Below are 15789 nucleotides of genomic sequence, written 5' to 3' on the forward strand. Positions count from 1 at the left end.
ATTTATTTCTAAATTTTTAAAAATATAACAATTTTCTTTTACTTTTGTAACACATAAAACGTAAAAATACTCTCGAATTTTTTATTTTGATTTTTAATCGTAATTATGTATTTCAAAAAGGCTTCATATTTTTTTTTACAATGAATTTATATTTGTGAAAAGTCGTGATGTTCTCTCGACGACTGTTTTAATATTGAAAGAAAGAAAGGAAGGAAATGAGTAGGCTCAGAATTGCGATATGAAATTGTATTATTAATTATCGTATTATTAAAAAGCGGTTAACATTCTGTAAGTAATTATTTGTAAGTTAAATTAATTGTACTTTACAGTGTGTAATTTTAAGATGCTCTAATAATTTAATACAAAACCGTATTATCCTGTACAGTATTTACGTCGTGAAAAATTCATAAAAATATTCTAAATGCGTGATATGCATATTAATATATATTGATATATATTGATATGTATATTATATATATTGAATTTATCTTAATGTTTAAATTATTATGCAAATATAATTAATGATCAGATTAAAATTGTACAAAAATATGATTACCTCAATCAAAGTAAAATTATTAAAAAAATTATTTTATTATAATCGTATAAAAAATATGTCATAAAGATTGTGGCCTCATATTAAAAAAAAAAGAGCATTACAATAGCAAAATGCGAATATTGCAAAAACCACGCGGAATAATTTTATTATAGGCATTAAAATGTTGAAAAATAATTATTGGGTGGGCGAAAGAGTGCATATGTATATGTATATGTATGTGTGTAATATTCGTAAATGTAAGGGTTCGCGTATAAGCAAGGTTATTTGGATCGTGCATGGCGTTAGTTTATCGTGTTTCGTAAGCAATGACGTCGCGCTCGGGAGGTGAGCGCGATTCGCTCTTTGGTCTCCCACTTTCGAGAGATCTGTTGGCATCTAAGGTCGCTCAAATCGATGATGCGATTCAGTATGAGCCACTTGTTGGGTCTAGCGCCTGGAAATCAGAAATCAGAATCTCTGCTCAGGGCGTGCGAGACCGCGCGAATCGTCAATGACACCCCATTCTGATGACTTTGAATCATTACTGGACATACGACGAACTAGAAAATGCTTTCTCTCTAGAGACGAGTCACAGGGCGACACCTTGGGCACGAGATGCATGATCCACGTGTGATCCATGATCGATGGAACGGTGAACGATGAACGATGATCCGTGATGTCTGAATGCTCGATTCAAATTAAGCATGATAATGGGTCAATCCGTTGATATAATTATTTATTAAAATTAGTAGTTAACTTGATTATTAGAAAAATGTGATGATTATTAGAAGAGAAAATTTTATACATTTATTATTATAACGAAAAACTTTATTTCAAAAAAACTATTTCATCATGCCGAAAATTTAGAAAAATCAATTTCTTTATAGAACTGATCGTTTTTGATGTTTTTAAAATTTTCAAATAACAGATTATATTTATGTTTTATAAGTGATTTAAAATTTATTGAATTAGAATATTAAAAAGCTGACATGATAATGAAAGACGATGTTAATTTAATGTAGAAAAATTTGAGGCAATTGTAAAACTTGTCTCATATATACAAATAATAATTTGAATATCAAATATTATATTGAAATCAGAATATGATTGTAATTAAATATTTTATCGAAATTATTACAATCCGCCCCAATTTTTTCTAATTGCATTTATGATAGAGCATTTTATTACAAGTTTATGTCATGTTGATTTGATTGTGAGTTTGATCTCAGTGAATTGATTAGGATCAAAAGACAGGGATATAATTCTAAAGTGGATTTTCGCGAGGCAGAGAAGTCTTCAGATATTGAAACATATTGTACATATATTTATACGTACGTAAATGTGTTCTCATATAGAGTGATATAAGATATAATAACTTAGATACAAAGAGAGACGCGTAAAATAATTAATTAGTATTATACACATGGCGTATGGCATGAAGGTAGACACGATATTATTATTATTACGATTTACAGTGAGACTAAACAAACGGTTTGATTTACACGTACGTCCAAAAAGTGCATACACATTTTACACATCTGAGTAGTGACACGTGGCGTAAAATCGGGGTTCAGGGGAGAGCATGAGGGCGAGGTTGGCGTTGGCAAGATGGTAAATCTATTTTTGATAGTTTCTTAGTTGATTTTTCTTTTTTCTTCGGTTAAATATGCAGGCAAGGTAGAGGGTAAGAATGTGATGTACGGTACCTCTCCGGGGAGGCGTTTCTGGCTTCTGAGAAAGGCCCGGAGAGCCGCGTGCGTACGACGATGTCTTTCTCTCGAGAATGATAATTCATTCCGCTTGTTTTTTTCGTCCCCTTTAAAACGCCGGCCAGAAGCCAAAAGCACCGGGTTATACATCGAGAACTTAATCTAGGAAGGTCCATGAGAACAAGTGTAGTTATTTGTTAACACATTTCGGTACGATGCGCCTTGATGATTTTCATAATCCATTCTCTGTGTTCATGCTTTTTTTTTTGTTACTCCTGTTCTTAGATTCTGTTCTATTCAATTCGTTCTGTTTTTCGCGCTTCTTGTTTCTCATTTTTTCTCATTTTCTCTGTCTCTCACTCACTTTCTCTCTCTCTCTCTCTCTCTCTCTCTCTCTCTCTCTCTCACGCTCCCTTTCTCGCTTTCGTTCGACATCGAGGTATTATTATAAGAGTTTCGTTTCGTTTCGCGCTTTCGATTCTTTCTCTAAGACGCCGTTCACTCTCTTTTGGACTCTTTTGGTCATAGTTCTTTAGTACGTACCGGGGGTGAAGCGTTCTACGGGTTTGTACTGATGGGGATACAGCTGCCTTGGCGAGTAACCGTAGATTTCACGGTGCACGGGTAGATACCTGGAAAAGAGGGATGAAAACGTAATCCTGTTAATATTTTACAGAATCAGAATTATAAAGATATAATTGTAAATATTTAATTCGCAATACCTGACATTTAATAGAGATGTAATTTAATTATAATATCTAATATTAATAGATATTTTCAAATTTTTTAATTCTTTGTTTAAATAAAGCATTAAAGATTATAGATTAAACACGTGTCATTACTATGTTATTATTATCATTAGAAAGTAGGAGTAAAATTTCGCGAAGTAGGCCGGCATAGATAAATTTAGATTTTTGTATTTTTGGATACCTGCCAAGAATCGGTATGTAAGACACATTAAGAATACATTAAGAATACATGACACATAAAAAACATAAAGTAGCAAGAAAATAAGTTTAAGTAAAGAAATCAACACGTTGGATTGGTTATTGCTTATAGTCTTTCTGTGATTGATCAATTCATTTACAGCTTACGTTTTACTGCTTAAGTTCTTTTGTGTGTTACGGCTTTTACTCTAGAATTGTCAAAAACTTCTACTCTGATTGATTAGTTTTTACAGCTTACATTAACTTTACGTCTTATAATTACAGTTACTGAATGCGTGCGATGATTCTAATTCATATACACACCTGTATCCGGGAACATTAATACGGTCGGCTGCGTGAATCGGATTTTCGAAGATTGACTTTCCAAACGGCCACGAGGTGGAATGCAGCTCAGGAAAATCCGAGCGGAAAATGCCGCGAGGCCTGTGAGTGTGCTCAGGAGCTTTGATGTCGTCAGTGCCTATTTCCATTTTGTATCATTAAAAGATAAATCCTTCCGATAATTTTATTTATACGATAAATTACGTATGCGATTAACATTAAATAAAAGATACATAATGATTGGCATGAACAACCTACAACTTAAATTGATTAAAAGCTGCGTGCAAAATTGATATATGATAAAATACAAGAAATTTGTAGAAAGATTTACATCTTGCTGTATGTGCGAAAAATCCTATATAATTAATATAAATATGTATATAATACAGAATGCATATTTTTGTTGGAAATTTGAAGAGAAATATTAGATATTCATATGAAGTAAGAATCTTACCTTTCAAAGCTCGTACATAACTCTGCCAAAATTTCGCCTTCCTTGTGATGGGCTCGTTGCGTCCGATCATATCGAGATTGCTTCTGAATCGCGCATCCATTTTGCCACTCTATTGAACTGCTAACCACACTCGTTCGCTAATGAGGAAAAAATAAATAGAGTTAAGTTGCATGTAATCTTTATCAGAAACATAGATTTATGAATCGCGAGTTACAAACGAATACAAAATTTTGTTAAATTATTCATAATAATTTCTAATTCTTCGAATCTTTATAGAAACTGCTTTTCCTCATGTGAGAATATAAAGATTGTTGTACATTTAAAGATTCCCAAATATAGTTGCAATATATTCAAATTATTTCAGTTTTCATAAAACTTTAAAAAAATTATTAAACAATTGATGAATAAATTTTTTAATTTGAAATAAAAGTAACTTAATTAGGATAATGCTGTGAAGAGGATAGTATTTAATTAAACTGAAAAATTTTGTCTTTCTTTTAATCTCTTGCACAGATCTGGGCATATATGTGAAATACTTTTATATTTAAAAAATAGTATTTGTAAGATAATTGTATTTTGTATTTTGTATTTCAAATACTAAGATTGAAAATCAATCTTATTATTTAAATAATAAAATTAAATAATTTGACTGAACTCTCACTAATTAAAACAACAATATCAATTTAAGGCTAATAATAAGAATCAACGCAGGACAAGATGCGCAATCTTAATATGGAATGATGACTTAACTCCAATATCTCTGTGATGTCTTTTTTATTCACAATGAATGTTTTGACTCTTTTTTGAATCTTCTTCCAGGTTTATAAGTCTGAAGTGGACACTTAACGGACTCACAAGCAGCCGGAGTGTCTGACATCAATCAGACACGTTCGACACTCCGTACCATGAAGATTATAATTGTATTCGCTTTTAATAATTTATTAGATATTTATTGTACCCAGAGTTTCTCAACATGCTTGTGAATCCGTTAAGCGTTCACTTCAGACGTGGAAGGAGAGTGTTTTGCCTTGATGAAGTTATATTTATGATATTTGATGAAGAAAGCGATTGTATGTTAAGGAAGACTCAAAAGAGAGTCGAAACGTTTTTTTGAATAAAGACAACATCACAGAGATTGGAGTTAAGTCATTATTCCACATTAAGATTACGCACCTCGTTGACTCTTACTAGACTTAAATTGGTATTATTGTTGTCTTATTATTTAAATTACAAAATACAAAAAAACTTTCAATCTTTCAATTTTAAATATAAAATACGTAATACTTTTATGTATTCCGTTAAAATACAAAATATAAAATACATTTCTATTGTAAATACTGTGTTTCAAATAAAAGTATTTCAAATACACGCTCAGCTGTGCTCTTGTACATTTGCAATTTAGTAATTTAGTAAATTAAAAAAGAAATTAGAAAACAATTAAATATGGAAAAACTGTAATAAAAACAAAGTTCTAAAAATGTTTTATATTGAGAAAGTTTTGACTATTTAATTTGTGAATATAATAGGATATTAAATTGCAAAGAATATTAAATTACAGAGTTTTTTAAATAATCACAAAGTTCCCCTATGAGGAAATAAACGTTACACAAAATTCTTGTGGTCTAAGGTGATTGCATAAGCCATCTTTAAATTTAACGGCCTGCGTAGGTGCGGCTGTGCTTTTTCAACCTTGATTCGGTAAACTATACTCCATTTCCGCAATCCATTATCATGACGCAGTCATTTCCTTTATTTATTCGTGATACAATTCCGGTAGATGAATTCATAGATCAACCATAGTTGAATTAATTCTCTCTCTCTCTCTCTCTCTCTCTCTCTCTCTCTCTCTCTTTCTTTCTTTCTCTTAAAGTCACTTCTTTTGATTTGTTAATTTCACGAACCGTTATTGACATTTTTCTACGAAAAGCGTATATTTTATGAATTTAATAAATATTTAAAAAAAAAATTATAAATATGCTATATTATTATTATATTTAATCGTTAAAAATATTTGACGATATTAGGATATGAGAAAAGTTAATATGAAGCTTCAAATCAATTTTTATTTTTTATGTGATATTTTCTATATAACATTTTTTTAGATATTTTTTTAAATTACGCAACAATTATTACAATACTATTTCGTCATCTTTAAATTAAATTGACATAATAATAAATTGATATTGTCAAATTCAGATTTGTAATTCGAAATTTGTCACGTAGCGTCCCGCTTTTGATCGCGTGAGAAAACAAGATTGGTTTCTCGCGTCGGCCAATAGTAGCCTGTGACACAAAACGGGAGCGTCGTTTTTCTTTTTGTTGACGCAATGGATGCCGCTAATTTTAGCGACACGCGTACTTTATAGTCGCCCTGGATCGTCCGAGCGGTTTCTCAGATATTCCTGTTTCATTCTCGGCGGGAATGAAGGTCATGAAGATGAAGTGAAAATGAGGTTACTTGTCACGTTGGTCTTATTTAAAAAATATATCTAGCATATTTGTATTAAATGTATATTTATGTAGCATAATTTGTATGTGACATTATATTTCCAATGTGAATATCGGATCTATATAGTTTCCTTCATAAAATAATATCAAAATATAACATTTATTATAACATTTTAATTATGACATTTTATATAACATTTATTATTATAACATTTTAATATTAATTTAATATTAATTTAATTAACTTCTAGATTTATGCCTATTAAAAATAAGAAGCATCTAATTATTCCATATTTTCTAAAAGAAATATATTTAATGTATGTATTGTGTATATTAAATAATAATTTAATCAGAACAAAATTTCTAGAAACAAATGAATCTCATATACTGAAAAAAAAGTCTGATCATAACTACTAAATGTTGAGTGAAATATTGGATTATCCGGAAAGTTCGTGCCGATTTTGAAGGAAAATTGAAACGCAGAAGATTTAAATTTTAGTATACATTTATTAAATTATATAGGTTAGTCGGCACGAACTTTCTGGACAACCCAATATTTTAACTAAATGCTCAGGTAATATATAAATTAAATATAATATTTTATTTTTATAAATATTGAAATAAATGTTACCAAATGATATTACTAATAATACTTACCGATAATACTTGCTAAATATTTACAGAGGTAAAATTATGTTTAATTATATTACCTGAACATTTGATTGAAATCTTTTTATTCAACATTTAATGGCTATAACCAAACTTTTTTTCAGTGTAGTTAGTTGAAAAAATTAAATTTCAATGAATTTTTTTCAAGCTTTCAAGGCGTGTTCAAGGCGTAGGCTGCTGCATTGAATTCTTTAATTCAGTGTCTTTGAATATTTAGAAATCATCCGAAAGAAAGAGAGATAGGTTCTCAAAGTTTTTATGATTTGTTCTCCAGTCTGCATTCTCGAGTAAGCAAAAAGGAAGGCGTCGCGACGCCCACAAGCGACGCGCCGTGACGCAAGAGTCCCGGATTCACGCCCTCGCGGTCTCTATATTTAGGCTGCCCGGGCCCCGGTCCGTTTTTAGTTGGTAACAGGTGGAAGCGTTGAAAGAAACTGCACTCGAGGCAGCATAGTCGACAAGTCTCCGTCTGACTTTGACCGATTTTCGCGAACCCCCATTGGAGACTTATGGTACCAGTGTGTCCCAACGATAATGACCTCGTAAAACCCAGCTATGGCAGCTCCAATCTTGCAAATTTAGACCTCGGACGAATATAATACAAATTTTCGCTTTTATGTTCTTCATTATGTTTATGCCTTGTAAGTTAAGGGTGTATGAAGGTTACACTTTATAAATATCTATCTAGAACACTCAATTTTTTTACATGATTAATCTTAAAATATCTTTCTATAATAGATATTAAAAATTCATAATATACTGGTTAGATATAAAAATAAAATTTCCAAAATTGCGTGTTCGAAATCTTAATTCTTTGATTCATCGTAGCTACTTCCACTCTAGATCGTCCAAGAATATCTTGACCTTAAAATCGTATCCGCATGAAAATGGGTCGAGTCACAAGTGCTTGACACGCTAACCAATTTGCGCACATTTCTACGTCCAAGCTAAAAATTAAAAATGTTTTTTATCAAACATTTCTAAAAATTAGATATTGCAGTAGCAAATAATATAAATATAAATTGAGTCAAGAGACGAGAATGTCGCGAGAAATTGCATTTTTATTACGCTTAGTTGAGTAATGCAGGAAACGCCGGAAGAAAAATAGTCGAAAGATATAAGTCGCGTGGTAAAGGCAAACGAGGTAGAGAAGATAGATTAAATCCCCATCTGGACCAGCGTGGTAATCTAGATGGCTTCTAAAAATATATATGGCGCGGTCAAATCATCTGGGACGTAGATCCAAAAACTGCAATACGTCTCAATATCTTTACCGATTTGAGAACTAAATTAATTATCATTGAAACATTTCAATGATATTAATGCATGTTGTTGTTTGGTTAATGCATTAGTTATTGTTTTTTTTTTATGAATAAGCAAATGTTAATCACATGAATATTTTAATTGTAATAGTTAATCGTTTATTTAAAACGATTTATAAATATTATATTGATCATTTTTTGATATTAATACGTAATATGGTACAATTTTTTGGAAAGTCAGAATTAGGAGTAGAATCTAAAAAATATTAAAACAAATCTTAATAATTTATAGAAAAATAATATTAATTATTTTCATTAGAAACATTTATTACGTACAATTAAAAATTCCGTAATGAGAATTCTCTTTTCTTTTATCATTTAATAATTTTGTGATTCACTGAAAAATGCAAAAATTCGTGTATACATGTCTTATGAATACGTCATTATATGCACCATGAAAGACATGTGACGAAGAAATTAAATAATCAAGAGGTTTTGGCACTCTTCTTGCTACACGTGCGAAGCTTCAGTTGACCCTCCCAATGCGTTGCAAGAGGATTGGTTGCAGTTTACGACTGCGCTTCCACCTGTCATTTTAGCATTCTTGGCTGAAAATCCCGCGCCACGCGACCTCGCAAGACAGCCAAGCTTGACATAATACGGCTTGATTAAATAATAATACATTATATATCCTGTTAAAGTCCACTTTGAATTAATTTGAGAATAAACTTTAGTCCTTTATAAAATAAGCTGTCTTTATTATCTCATGTAACTTTATAATTTTTATAATAGTTTTTAATAGTTTATAATAGTTTAGAATTTTGTTAATAGTTACCGGACGGCTTTTGAAATCACCCTTCTGGATATCAGAAAATGTGTTAATAAAATTGTTTACATGTAACAAGCACTTGTTTAAAACTACACCATAGGAATACACCATAATTTTTGTTTGTAGTAAAAATTTTCTGGTTGGTAAATTCATTTGTTTATATTCACATAACATACAAACAGCTTTAGATTTAGTCTATTATTTTTTAATCCTTCATAATTTTTTTAATTCTAAGAATAATTTTCTTGTTATATTCTTGTTATATTATATTCGAAAAAGAATTCTTTTTATTAAAGAGTATAATGCTGTATAATGAACAGAATTATTAAGTGTCTATTTCATGATTAAATATTATAACGATTGTTTCTAAAAATGAAAGTGATTTGTGCACGCAGAGTTGGAAAGTGTTAGCTAGTATTAGAAACTGATGTTGACGACTTGGACAGGAGGTAAGCGGTCGAATTTCCTAAGTGTACGCTTCTTTAGATTCTGTAGAGTTTGCGTGACTTGTTAAAAGCTCCCGGAATCCGCGTGACTGTCTCGAAGGAAATCACACAAAGGAAAACTTTCGCACATCCCTACATCAATCTTTAGATCGCCGGATATGATGCCTTATGGCGTCATGCGATAACTCATACACATCGAATAATGAGTATAATAGATATGTATATGGATTATTATATAGCTTCATGAGGAAATTATCCATGATTTTGGATTTTAAAATCCGGGCGGTAGTTAATGCTGAAACTTTATTGGCATCACGGAAAAAACTGCAGTAAGTTAAGTTCAATCGATAAATAACAACAGTCGCGTAGGAATCCAAGGACACACAAAAGTTAACAAAAAATCGAAGCAACTACATTTTTATTTTTAATGTCAATAAATAGTATTATTAAATCAGTCAATAAATAGCAAATTTTATAACAAAAAAATCATTATTTTGTTTATGATGTCAAAATGAAATTATTTTGATTTTCTATTGACTTGGCGTCAATTTTTGGTTTTTCGAGAAGTAGTAACAGCGACTCACAATTAGCCAGAATATATGTATATGTGATTATCATCGCCCACACGAATTGCATTCCATTAAATCTTGATTTAATGCATTGTTTACATTCGTTTATATTTTCCGAGCATAATTATGAGTTTATACGCGAGAGACATAATTTCTATTAATTTTTAATTTTAAGAGGATAAAAAAGCCATTATAGTGGAATAGTATCATATTTTGAGGAAAAATTATGATGAAATAATGAATTATAAATCTTACTCAAAGAAAAGTTTGAAAAATTTTAAAAATAGATCCTCGTCTCCCCTACAAAAGTTAATTTAACATAAAAAGAAAAGATGACAGATTTTTAAAAATATTCATTTTTCATGCACTTTTACGAATAGAGACGATATGTAAAGTTTTATACAAACGAGATAATAATGGCAACAAAATAATTCTCAATTTTATATCACAATCACAACTTTGGGGGATCAGTTAAAGTTTATTTTAAATTTAATGGAAGCTAAGAACGCATTTTTTAGTATATTTAAACCGACAAAGATTTCTAGATTAGATTTTATGATTGTTATGATAGACGTTAAATTGCTTAGATATCGCATCTATAATAATGTTAAAAGTTTGATTTCGACGCGATCAAAAAATAATAATGCCCCAATCCGAGCAGACGTGCCGTTTAAGCTCGGCGAGATTTTTCCTTCTAACGAGAATTATAAAACGAAAAAGTCAGTAGGAACACAAAACTCGAGTCATGATGATTTCTTGATTAACAGATAAATTGTTTTGAGTTTTAACAGTAGAAAGAGAACGGCTATAACAGACGTGCATCGGTCTTGGCGGAACGCACGAATCGGCTATTCTCGGCGAGCGATATAAATACGCAATCGTGCGCGCGCTTACGTTATGTAAGCTTTAAACAAATCTTTGCCAATTATTATAAACAATCCACCACTTGCGGGCGATTGGCATAAACTCGACGATCGTCAGGCGTGGCGCGCTTGTGCCGCGCGAGTCTCAAATTGGTATTGCAATAAAAAGGAAATCGTAGACGACGCGCTGCGGCCATTGCCAAGTCTTGCTTTCACGAAATTAGAATTCACCGGAGGCGAGAATACAATCGGCATGAAGATCAGTGATGATAAATTTCTGACGTTAACAAGAATCGTCTTAAAGTTCAAAAGATCGTACACGAGGCATTTTACATTTTTGTATTTCAAGCGATTTTTTGTAATGAAATCATCGTCTACTAAGAGCAAATTATCTTCGTAGAAATTTCTTCTTGTAAATTTATAAATAATTTGTGTTTATTATTTGCGACGTAATGAATTAATATTAATTTTGTAATCTCATGACGTAATTTTGTAATCTCATTATAAATCTATTGTAATCAATAAAACATTAAAAATTTTTCCTTCTTTGAATTTTGGAACTTTTATTTGAAAATAAAATAATTGCACTTGATCATCTGTAGAATGCGCTATTATGTTTCACATTTTTAATTACATAATAACATATATCGAATAGTTAAAAGAAATACCAAATATTAATATATCTTAATAAATATAGAAGTAAAATTTGCTTTTTCTGACAGGGGGATAAATTATCGAATAATTGAATAATCTCTTATAATGCAATCAACAAATGTTTATTTGGAATGTAAATGCAATTTTACAAAAAATTGACAATAACGCGTGAATATTTATATGAAAAAGTAGATACATATATTGCGATACAGATAAATTCATTATTTATTCATTTTTCTGAAATACTCGCATATTTTTGCATGATTCCTACTCGATTTTAAATATACAGCTGTCAGAGAGGAACGTCATTTTAAATAGCAACGAGTAGCAATTTGGTCACGCAAAGCAAAAATAGTGTCCTAGACATGAGATCACGAATGAGGTCGCGATTATACATAACTGACAGCGCTCTTGCTAGTAAAGATAACATATATTAAAATAATATATATTAAAATAATAAACTATTATATAATATAAACTATTATAAACTATTAATGAAATTAGAGATTAAAGATTACTATTAGAAGATTAAAATTCTGAATTCTGAGACAATGAATCTCGAATATCATTAATTTATTATTAAGCTCTTAATAAACCGTGACAATAATGATAAAATTAATACTCCAATCTCTTTGTTTATATACATTACTTTCTACATATTATATATAATTAATATTATGTACATCAAGAATGTGTTAATTAAAATTATTAGCTTAAATTGTTTTGTCAATCTTATTGATCCTAGTAAGCCATTATTATTTTTGGTCACATCTGTGAAATTTGTAACATCAGGACCTTGCAACTTTGTCACGCTATATCTCTGGACTGAATACGTATTTTTTAGCTCAAAACGTGTGAAATTTATATCTCGAAGTCAGACAAAAATAGATAAATATGAATCAAATAAATAATATTTTATTTTCAATTAATTACAATGCTTCAAAGAAATGTAAAACAATATAAAAAACAGCAATATAAAAAATCGCAAGGCTCCATGAGTGGATTTGCTAGGATTAAGCTTTCGATTTGCTAGGATTAAGCTTTCGATTAAATTAGTGACATCATTAGTTTGTGAATACACATACTTGTAAGTAGAATACACGTAAAATAATAGAATAAAATATAGAGAACATGATTGATGAAAGTTAACGTGATTAGCACGCTGTCTTGCGTGTGTTAGCGGAAGAGCAAGTTCCTACTAAAGATATGCGATGCAATTCGGCCGCGCAGGAGGACCACGTCTGACCAGGCGCTTCTTTCTTCACTGTCGCACAGCAGATCGCGGACGCGTTCGATAAAATCTCGCCGTTTTTCACGTGATTGAGAGAAAGCCTTTTGCTCTCCTCCCTTAGGTGCACTCACAAAAGGCGCTTATATCACCCTCTCTCCCCTTTGTTATCCCTTTTTCAATTTTCGTCGCAGTTAACTTTTCCCCGCAACTTCCGTTATTCGGTTTTTTCTCTCTCAAAAAAAAAAAATTGTTTTCGCCTGTCTCAATTAGCGAGAGAGAAAGAAAAAGAGAAAGACATAGAGAGAAAGAAAGAGAGAGAGAAAAAGGATGTAGACCTTTACCTAAGTATTTCGGGCGACCGTTCGGTTCGGGGATTGGACCTTAGACTGGGCTGCTGCCGTCAAAAGTGTGGACTAGTATATCGTTGGTAGTGTACACGGTGGCGCCGATCTGGCGACGGGATCTGGGATAAGCCACGCGACATTTATGGCACAACCCCCGCCAACGAGAGACGATTGGTCGAACGGGTCCATCGTGAAAAGGAAGATGAGGGTAAGACGGGAAGAGAACAGAATGTGCGCGCCGCAATATTCTGATGCCTTCGTTGCAGCTCGATGCAAGTTCGCATGCACTCGAGATTATATGTTTCGGATTTAAGGCGTTACCCGTATGTCGTATTCGAGGGATGGAAAACACGAGTTCCAAGAACATTGCGCTGAAATATAACGCCGTTATATAACGTAAAATTGCGCACGTTCACGTTCCTGCTCGAACACTTGAGAGAATAGTCCCTTGTGTAGATTTATGAGATTTGTGTTTATGAAACATTATTTAAGCGTATGTTTTAACTTATCTAAAAATTGAAATGACTTCTACAAGGATGTGTATATGATCACTGGAAAAAGAGATTGATTGGAAAGAGATTAATTGGAATTCTGTTTAAAAATGGACAAATCAGAATTTTTTGGTTGCATCTAATATAATTTTAATTGAGATAATCAGAGTTTTGTTTGTTATGATCAGAATCTTCTGATTTGTTCATTTTTAACCAGAAGAAATTTTTTTCAGTGATAGAAGCTTTCCTGTAAATAAATATGTACATTAATATGATAATGTGAGAAATTATTCAATCATTTTTGGAACTTACTTTTAATCATATTTTTAGGCTTTAGAATTCATCATCGTTTTATTTGCGACAGACAGTAACTGACAGTAAAACATTTTCTTTTCTTTGGCTCACTTCAATCAACTCGTTCAGTTTTGCTAGAACGTTCGCGCTTTATCCGTGTTCTGCGACATAAATCAACGCCGCCTGCATTATTTCTGTTCCGTTGAGCAATGACTCATTCTAATGTGAGAGAGAAGTTGCAGTACCGTAATACAGATGCATCGTTACCGTGTACGTGCTCTATTTATTCGTTACGTGAAGTACAAAATCGGGGCGTCTTAATTTCCGAAGTGGCGCAGCGACTGCAAATTAACCTCTAATACACTTTATGAATTAGCAGTTTATTTTTTTCCGCGAAGCTATAACGAGATATCGATACTCCGCTCGTTATCAGAGTTGTGAAAGTCACTGCCGCTGATTTACAAAAGTGAATCACGATGTCCGATGACGTAGTGTACGCGTAGCGTACTCGCGCTGCGATTGCCAATGGCCGGCAATTTACGCTAATTCTAAATATATGCAGTTATATGTCGTTTTTTTAAATATACACGTGTGATTCAGCCATGCACAGATGCGATTCTAAAAAAGGCGTTCGATTGCTCAATCTTGTTCTCTGGCGACGTAGTTTACGTTTCCCTGTCAGTGAGCACTGTTGATATATTTTTGCTTCCCTTGAAGTCTATGTACTTACCACGTGATTTAGGAATACCATAATTAAAAGTGATTTAACTTTAAATATGAACCGCCACTACGGTCTGAATGTTGAACTATTATATATATTCATATAAATGAATTAATTTCAGAAATGATAATTGCGATATAGTTGTCGGACTTTCAACGCAATCAATCTGAAATATTAATAAGCCCCCAAATTTCCTAAATTAATTTTAAAAAACTGTAATAAATTTATTGCGAAAAATATTACCTCGGCCAGGAGTCGAACTCGGATATCTTGCATTCCGTGCGAGCGTCCTAAGCCTTTAGACTACCGAGACCTTAGCAATATTCTTCGCAATAACTGATAGAAAGTTACGCATTGTAGGCGAGCGCGTATAAATAATAAGATTGGAAACAAGATAGTTTATATTACAAACATTACTTTAAATATGAAGCGCCATTACGAATATTAAGATGTTGAACTATAGTATTATATATTCATATAAATGAATTAAGGATTTGGAATTAAGAATTTGGGAAATTTGAGGAGATTATTAATATTTCAGATTGATTCCGTTGAAAGTTCGACAACCATATCGGCACGCAATTATCATTTCTGAAATTAATTTATTTATATGAATATATATAATAATATATTAAGTCAACATCTTAACATTCAGACCGTAGTGGCGATTCATATTTAAAGTAATGTTTGTAACATAAACGGTCTTGTTTCCAATCTTATTAAAACTAATTTTTTTTTTAAATATTAGGTATGGGAAAAAGTTCGTGGCGTTTTTTAATGCCATCTAACGGGAAACACGCCACGAACTTTTTCCCATACCTAATATTAACATATATATCAATTTTTATTATTCATAAATAAGTAGGTGACACTAAGCATGCGGTACCTGACAGGTGATGAAACACATGTTAAACCAAAATGACGTTGCCAGTACGTGACGCGTGGATTCTTGAGTGAAGGCCACTCTTGTCAAATGCATTCTCGTTGTGAAGTAAAGCGTAG

At 31.8% G+C, this 15789-nt stretch overlaps 1 protein-coding gene across 4 annotated transcripts in view; it reads right to left on the reverse strand.

Moving 5' to 3' along the window:
• LOC108687899 overlaps positions 1-13411 on the reverse strand; it is a 25911-nt gene extending 12500 nt beyond the window's left edge. For 2 of the 4 annotated variants that reach the window (XR_001931762.1, XM_018193925.1), the window contains exons 1-4: positions 13279-13411; positions 3967-4103; positions 3495-3651; positions 2788-2876 (exon numbers count right to left, since the gene is read on the reverse strand). Coding sequence is in view for 3 of the 4 variants with exons in the window: in XM_018193925.1 (XP_018049414.1) it covers positions 2788-2876; positions 3495-3651; positions 3967-4066 (346 nt within the window). In the remaining variant the exon portion in view is untranslated. Of the gene's footprint in view, positions 1-2787; positions 2877-3494; positions 3652-3966; positions 4104-12905; positions 13029-13278 lie in introns of those variants that run through there. The other 2 variants (XM_018193923.1, XM_018193924.1) reach the window with 2 other exon arrangements.
• Between the last annotated feature and the right edge of the window lie 2378 nt (positions 13412-15789).

Source organism: Atta colombica, unplaced genomic scaffold, assembly GCF_001594045.1.
Source record: "Atta colombica isolate Treedump-2 unplaced genomic scaffold, Acol1.0 scaffold22, whole genome shotgun sequence".
NCBI classification, from domain to species: Eukaryota; Metazoa; Arthropoda; class Insecta; order Hymenoptera; family Formicidae; genus Atta; species Atta colombica.